Here is an 8,539-nt window from a genome sequence, read left to right as displayed (position 1 = left end):
TTTGTGCCGAAAGTGACTCTGGAGTCCAAGTCGGTGGTGAAAGAGTCGTGGGAAGAACTGGCACGGAATGGTCGGTTCAGGTCGAGGATGTTGGAGACACTCCTTTCTTCTCCTTGCGTTTTGCCTCCTCATTCTGTGACAACCTATTCCCATGAGGATAGCTGGATGTTAGCTTGAGCAATGGTCCTTTTCAGCTGGTCTCTAAAACGGATTTTCGGACCTCCACTAGGTCTTCTCCGTAGAGTATGATCCTTGCAAGACGAGAGGGCTCCATACGCTGGACGTGACTCGCCCAGCGGAGACGATGGTGTAGAGTGGTGGCTTCGACACTTGGCAGTGAGGTGCAGCGAAGAACCTCATTGTTGGTAACGTGATCTTCCCATTGTATGTTGAGAATCTGCCGTAGCTTCGATTGCTGGAAGCATTCAAGGCGCTTGAAGTCACGGTGGTACGACGTCCAAGTCTCACAAACGTGGAGTAGAGTTGACAGGACAATGATCTTTGTCCGGATGGTCAGCGCGTGATTGAAGAATATATGTTGGCTGAGTCTGCCGAAGGCGAAGTGGGCCTTCCCTGTCCGGTTCTCCACGTCCATTTCACACGTGGGGGTCTTCGAAAGGATACTTCCAAGGTATGTGAAGTGTTCAACTTCTTCTGGGGCTGGCCGTTGAGGTTAATGTTTGTAGGTGGACTGTTCTGGCCTGGTGCAGGTTGGATCAGTGTCTTGGTCTTTAATGTGTTTACGTGCCTCCCGAAGCGATTGTAAGCCGCGTTGTAAAGATCGTCCTTTGTACCGCTCGGAGTGGCATTGTCGTCGGCATACTACATCCCAAGGAGTGAGATAGCGGAGGTCCTCGTCTTTGCACGGAGGCGTGCGAGATTGAAGAATCCGCCATCTAAGCGATAGCGCATGTTGATGGCAGGCGAGTCTAGTTGGATTTTGTTGAACATGCGGCCATGTACAAAGAGAAAAAGGTTGGTGTCAGGACGCATCCTTGCTTAAGACCCTCAGTGATGGGAAAGGGTCTGTGAGGGCATTTTGATGGCATACCCTACCCACCACACCGTCATGGATGGAGCGAACCAAGGCAATGAAGTCCTCCGGATATCCAAACAGGGCAAGGACGGATCACATTGCAGGATGGGGGACCTTTAGATCCCAGAAGATGAACGTTGCAGGCTGTTGTTGTTCCTGACACTTCTCCTGGAGTTGATGGGCAGAAAAGATCATGTCGATTATGCCTCGAGAGGGTCGAAAGCCACACTAAGTCTCAGGAAACACGTCTTCCGCTAGGATGAAGAGGTGATTGAGTAGGATACGGGCGAAGATCTTACTTGCAATACTCAGGAGTGAGATGCCCCCATAGTTGTTGCAATCCTCTCAGTCTCCCTTCTTGCAGATGATGATGATAGTTGCATCGCGGAAGTCGTTCGTGGAGGTGGGGTCTTGCTTTCCCAGATATTGAGGATAAGGAGCATCCGATGATTTCTCAGCTCAGGACCTCCGTGTGTGAAAAACTTAACGGGATGTTGTCTGGTCCTGGAGCTTTCCTCGGCTTCACGCGTGCAAGTGCCTTGTTTAACTCATGGCGTGAGGGCGGCAGAGAATCCAATGGCGGATGGGGAGCTGTGGGGTGTTTTGGAGGAGATTGTCAGGAGTGCATGAGTGGTCGTTAAGTAGGCACTCGAAATGGGACTTCCAGCGATTGAGGATTCCCTGGATGTTATTTATCGTAGAGCCAGCTGCGTTCTTCAGGTTTCCCACTGATGACCTTGTGGGGCCGAAGATCTCCTTGGTTGCATCATAAAAGCGGCGCAAGTCTCGTTGGTCTGCATAGTTTTGCTTCTCCTCTGCCACCAGATGTTCTGAGCTTCTCGAATTCCCCGCTGGCATTCCGCTGATGCTTACTGGAGTTTTCGTTTGTTCTCTGCAGTGGCATGGTTCTCGAGGGCTAGGCGCGTTCGCAATTTGGCTTCAATAAGACGGGAGATGTTTTACCATTCTCGTCAAACCAGTCCTGGTCCTTCTTCCGGGCAAAGCCGATGGGCTCCTCGGCAGCAGCGGTCATGGCTTCACGAATGCTGGTCCAGCGATCCTCAATGAAAGTTGTCTATGGGAGGTCTATCAGGTGTCTCTCAATGGATTCCCTGAAGTCTTGGGATGCCTGTGAGTTCCGGAGATTGGTGCAGTCGAAGCGTCGGCAAAGGGATGCTTGCTGAGACCCGCTTTGGTGGGCAGAGGATCTTGACGTCAAGGCGAGAAATAAGAAGGCGGTGATCCATCCAGCAGTCATCTGCATCAGGCATGGAGCGGGTAATGCGTACGTTTCGTCTGTCCCTGGGTCTTGTCAGAACGTAGTCGAGGATGTGCCAATGTTTAGACCGTAGGTGTTTCCAGGTTGTTTTTTTGTCAAGTAAGGAGGCGAAATAGGGTGTTGGTAATGACGAGTTCATGCTCAGCGCAAAGGCCCAGGAGGAGCTAGCCATTGGCTTTGCATTTCCCAATGCCGTGGTGGTCAAGAATGCCATTCCACAGACAAAGGCCACTGCCGACTCTGCCGACTCTGCCGTTAAAGTTCCCCAACACGACGAATTTGTCATGCGCGGGGACTGTCTGCATGGTGCGGTCCAACAGATTGTAGAACGAAGCTTTGAAGTCGTCTTCAGATGTGAGGGTAAGGGCATACACAGAGATCAGCGTAAGGAATCTGTCTCCAATGAACGGGATCCGAACAGTCATCATGCGCTCACTGACGGCAGTTGGGACGAGTCTGTGATGGTCCACGAGTTGCGTTTTGATGGCAAGGCCAATTCCATGGATGTGTAGTTCGTTAGGATTCTTCCCCTTCCAAAAGATATATTTGGAGCCAGCTTCTCTGATGCTGCCTTCTCCGGGAAGCCTAGACTCGCTCACGGCTGCCACTTCGATGTTGAAGGGGCAAGTTCCTTGCAAACGAGGGTTCTACGTTGCTCTGGTCGATTAATGTCGCCCTTGTCAGAGAGAGTGCGGATGTTCCAGTTCCCGAAAGTGAGAGGTTGCAGAGCAGAGGATTTAGTAGAGTTCTGACCGCGGTATGCTGGCCAGATCGAGTTGCCGTGTCCGATGTTTATCTCACCTTTTCTAGGGACTTCCCTTGAGGGGTTGGCTGCGGTAATCCTAAAGAGGCCAGCCCAGTCACGAATTAGCTGCGGAACTCCAATCTCACGGCTATTTGGATAAGATAATTCGTCAGTCATACTTCTTTATGAGTCAATAGCCACCATGTATATACGCATGGTCACCCTTTGTCATGGTAGAAGAGCTTGTGTGTTCCAATGATTCTGAGAGTGATACTATCTGGAGATTTAGACTCCTGGTAGGGCCACCCAATAGCGGAGCAAGCGGAGGAGGGTCAGTTTTGGTTTAAAGGCTGCTCGAATTCTTGAAACACCGTATTTTGTTACCACCTCCACATTTTCCCTCCTTTTATTTTCTCTTTCCCTTAATCTGAATAATGTTTTGGTCGCTTAACTCGACTACTATTACATTTCGTTCGCTTCAAAGTCCCTTAGAGGAACACCCTGTAAAAGTCAAATGACCGTGTATATCATTGGATCTACATAGTACTGTAATCGATTGAATGCGAATCAATTAGTTATACGAAACCATGGCATTTAAGGGCCTTACATAACAGAAACATGTATCGGCATCTTATATGCTGGGAAATATTAATTAAAAATGCGTAATTTTTCATTCCCCGTTGTGTTTTTCTGATATACTCTGGAATTTGATACGAAATTCTTAGAAGTGAACACACAATTTACTAATTGAAAGGGAAACAGTTATAATTGTTAGACATACACGGCTTCTGATGTTTCCTACTGGTATTTATGCTTTGCCAAGTTCGGATTACAATAGTATGCTCATAAAATATCTGCATGGATTTTGAAATCCCTAATCCACACACACACACACACACGCACACACACACACACACACACACACACACACACACACACACACACACACACACACACACACACACCAGATGCGTTACATAAGTTTGAGATTTTTTAGGATAAGCAGCTATAACTGTTGTAGATCATTGTAATTTTAGTATATCATTACTATATATCTAATAAGCTAACCTGCCAACTTTTTTTTTCCAGGTTGAAGGAGACACTCTACTAAACACTGCTTGTCGTAACTGACTAGTTTACAGAATGCAGTCGGGACGTAAAGATGATTTGGAAGTGGTTTGAGCTTGCCTGGCAAAGTTGGTTGCTAGAAGCTTAGCGGGACAAAGAGAAATACCTGTAAAAAGATCGGGTAAACAAACATCTAGCATTTGCATCGAGACAAAAAATACTTGTAATTATGAACAGACGCGCCGCAAGACCATATAAGAGTGAGAGACTGCTTGTTCATGATAGAACATGCTAGAAAGATTCTATGATGCAGAACTTGAGAATATTTCCGCTTTTTGTCACCCGAGCCAATACTGGCCAGCAGGAGTAAAGCTGTTCTACCTGAAAAAGAGTGCAGATTTGTGCGCGATTCACTGATTATAATCAATTTCACGTTCTTAGAAAAAACTTTATGGGGAAAATATTTTGCAGCGATGAGCACTAATGGAATATACAAGATTGACCAGCTGGAAGTAAGTAAACAATTATTAGCTTGCACGTAAGTTGTTTCGAACTTCTTTTCCAAACTATGGCAAGGGTAACACTGCTCACCTTTTAACTAGGGAGGAGCTTGGAAATGTGGTCAAACAAATATGTGCGTGGTTGTTATGTCTCAACGCTACTGCTATCTAGCACCTTCGGATGATCTCTACTCAACCGCTACGCAACTGCTACGCGAATTCTACTCAACACACCTGCCACGGCCAGACTGCCTTTATTTATATGTCTTGGGAGATCCTATTTCTTCGCCTGGGGTCGTCGACGCAACAGTGATGTATGTGAATGTTTATGTGTGAGAAAGTCAGTGTATGTTTATGTATGTATGTATGTATGTATGTATGTATGTATGTATGTATGTATGTATATGTGAGCGCGTGTGTGTGAAAGCTTAATGTTCAGGACTAGATATTCAAATTCAAATTTGGTCTTGCATACACAATTAAAAATGATTATCAAATTTTTTCCAGCTTGGAAAAACATTTCTTCCTGTCAAGCTATCAAAGCAGACCCTTCGTTATCGCTCGATCGGCTAGAAACAACAAGATCAGCTAGAAATGAGATCACACCTTGCCATCTTAAAAACGATAAGACATTATCTAATGTAAGACTACATCAGATAATATCTTACAAACTCAAGAAAGGACGAGATGAATGCTGCTAGAATACATTTATCATATGTAGGCTTACAGGACGAAGCTGACGTGGGATTAAACAACCTCAACAACCACAATTCAATTAGTGCGGCGGTTTGATTCTTAGCGAAACAAGCTACCTATTCTACAGTGTAGAAATTAATACTTGCTGTAAGACACGGTTGAGCAGAATAATGTTTGGTTGTAATAAAATCAACTCAATTTATGGCAAATAAGTATTGAAATTACAGAACCATTTTAACATAATTTGATCTATTGAATTGAGATAATGCGATGCTTGTTGTTGCTGATGTTACTGTGGTGGTAGTGGTGGTGGTGGTGGATAATAGGGAGATAATAATGACAGTGATTTTTAACATGTATAGAAGGTCAAACATTTTTTGAAATGGACGTGGGAAATTTATCGCTGAATCATTTAATGCGTAACTAGTAACCTATTTCATTGACCTTTACATTTTTCGAAGACGAGGAAAGGTAAAAAGCCTTTGGTACTACTTGAACTCAAATCGTAAAATATTGAGGACTAAGATGAACTATTAGCACATACCTTGAGCTAACAATAAGGAATCACTATCTGCAAGCTTTAACCGAACCACTATCTCAACACAGATTAGATCCAAATAGTTCAACTTATTTTTTTATATACATTAAAAAAGTACATAGAAGTAAAGGTCATATCTTTCTAATTTACTTCAGGGGCTTTTTAAACTGAATCAAAAGTAAAACAATATAAAAGATGAGCATGGAAACTCGACGCTATAATACAGTTGTCACATTTCCCTTCATTTAAGCTGTTAATGCTCATTCAAAATGCTTATTTACCACTGAATATTGCATTTAGAATTTTTCGGTCAAGAAGGAAATCAGTATAATTGTCATGTGTTCAAAAGCAAACGAAAAATCTGTAAATCCAAGGTCTTGCGATTACAAAAAGTAAAACATAAAGGATGAATGAACTGAAATGAATGCACATTCAAGTTTAACTGAATTCTTGATTCAGATTCTCATATCTTGCTTGTAAATGTAGAACTTTGTTTCTCATATAAGAAGTCTAAATATGAATAATTGTATTTTTTACCTGTATGTATACAAATCCGACCACAGATAGCAAGCCAACCAAACACCCAGCGATCATAGCTGCATATGGCTGTAAAAGAATATCTGCACATGCACCAACAGCGACGCCACCAGCAAGAGTAGAGTTTTGGATATGAACCTGAGAAAAAGAACGAATCAGAAAGGATCAAGATATGAGTCTAATAAAAGATAAGGTTATTTCTTGCCTCATACCACATAAACTCCTTCACAACATTACCCCCTCTTCTGTGCTGCAGTCTAATAGCTTCTAGTAGTTAATGCTAAACCAGCAGAGTACCTGTTTCTAATTGGTAACTCGGATCATTTGAATTTATACACGTCACCAATGCTTTCAAGAAAAGCCTGATCATCATAAATCTCGTAATTTTTCTCAACAATGTAGTCAGAAAGGATTGTCACTTATCGATGGGTCATTTAGAAACGAGAACATTTGATAAATGGTTTGATGTAACATACTTACACAATATTCGGTTATTTTTTCATAACGACATTTGCACTTTTTGTGCAGTTAAAACGCTCGGTCAGGAGGTTTCTGCTACTGTCATATTTAATGGATAAAATACAGATCTTTCATTCTACGATGATTAATTTCTTTCATTACAAGTTCACCGAAAATTGATAGAGTTTCTGATACGATGACATGACTTCTTATACTCTCTAAAATGACACAAGTCTACCAGAGACATTCGAATATCGTTTTGGGCATGAGAACCATTGCCTATCATAGCAAAGCAATAAGTTGTTTCCTTAGAGCGGTCGACTTTGATAACTTAAGAAATGATGCCATAAACCACTGAACAATAATACAACAAAAGTATATGTTTTAAATAGCTTGTATGACTCTATCTTGAAGTACTTGCTTTATTTTTTCCAACATATGATCTCATATCAGAATAATTACTAAAAGAACAAAAAAACACTGGATAATTTGAACCAACAATTGAACGTCTACGTTGTCACTTGATCCTTTAGATATAGCAGTCAAATCCCCTCTCTAAGGACGGTTATTGTCATGATATTCTAGTGCTATATGTGGCGGTGCAATGATCCAGTGGTTAGGGTAGCGGAGTCGTAGTCGTAGTATCGTGGTTTCGATACCCAGACCGGGCGTTGTGAATGTTTATTGAGCGAAAACTCCTAAAACTCCACGAGGCCCTTGCAGGGGGTTGTGGCGAACTCTGATGCACTCTTTCACTACAACTTTCTCTCACTCTTTCTTTCTGTTTCTGTTGTACCTGTATTTCAAAGGGCCAGCCTTGTCATACTCTGTGTCACGCTGAACCTCACCGAGAACTACGTTAAGGGTACACGTGTCTGTGGAGTGCTCAGCCACTTGCACGTTAATTTCACGAGCAGGCTGTTCCGTTGATCGGATCAACTGGAATCCTCGTCGTCGTAACCGACGGAGTGCCACGAAGTTCTATATACAACATACAAAGGTGGAATTGTCACAGCTGGAATGCCTTAGATCATAAGCCTGCTCTTTACATTCTGAGTACGAATTCCGCTGAGGTGAACTTTGCCTTTCATCATTTCCTTGTTAATAAAATAAAGTACCGGTCAAGTACTGGAGTTGTAATCAACTTGCTTCCTCCACTCAAGACTGCTGGCTTTGTGCCTAAATCAGAAATCATTATAATTGCTGTTATTTTGTCGATTATCGAGTATAAAAGAAAGCAAAAACAAAAACTTTGTTTTTTGATAAGGAAAGGAACTTTAACCATGTTTCACAAAGAAGCAAAAGCGGCAGTCCTGGCCTATGGGTAGCATAATCTATCCTCTATCGGCCGTAATGTGCGTACTATTCGAAGTGGAAGACGGGGCAAGAGAGAAACCGGGTTGGTGTGGTACACAATTGTACAGAGGAGCTCGTAACCATAATATTTGGATATTAGTGTCCCTTGAGAGCTTTTTTGGTTTTGAGAAACTAGGAAAGAAGAAGAAAAAAACAGCTTCATAAACAACAAGAGCAGTGCCATAGGCTGCTGTTCCAACAAAACATCATTCGCATCGCTGGAAATCGCAGACAAGATCGTTCAATCGTCAGTCTTTGAAGCTGACAATGCAGAAGACTCCTTTCAGTAGTACCACCTCATCCCCCTGCGAGGATGGAGAAGCAA

The 8,539-nt window shown here is 43.0% G+C and overlaps 1 protein-coding gene across 3 annotated transcripts in view; it reads right to left on the bottom strand.

Annotated features, from left to right (window-relative positions):
- The window catches only part of LOC106868020 (ammonium transporter Rh type B), an 81,510-nt gene that overhangs the window by 14,934 nt on the left and 58,037 nt on the right, over positions 1 to 8,539 (bottom strand). For all 3 annotated transcript variants that reach the window (XR_016237621.1, XM_089338246.1, XM_089338245.1), the window contains exon 7: positions 6,400 to 6,537. Coding sequence is in view for 2 of the 3 variants with exons in the window: in XM_089338246.1 (XP_089194372.1) it covers positions 6,400 to 6,537 (138 nt within the window). In the remaining variant the exon portion in view is untranslated. The remainder of the gene's footprint in view (positions 1 to 6,399; positions 6,538 to 8,539) is intronic.

This window comes from Octopus bimaculoides, chromosome 20 (assembly GCF_046866305.1).
Source record: "Octopus bimaculoides isolate indiv1 chromosome 20, ASM4686630v1, whole genome shotgun sequence".
NCBI lineage: Eukaryota > Metazoa > Mollusca > Cephalopoda > Octopoda > Octopodidae > Octopus > Octopus bimaculoides.
Note: the sequence above shows the minus strand (reverse complement) of the source record. Positions and strands in the feature narration are given on the sequence as shown.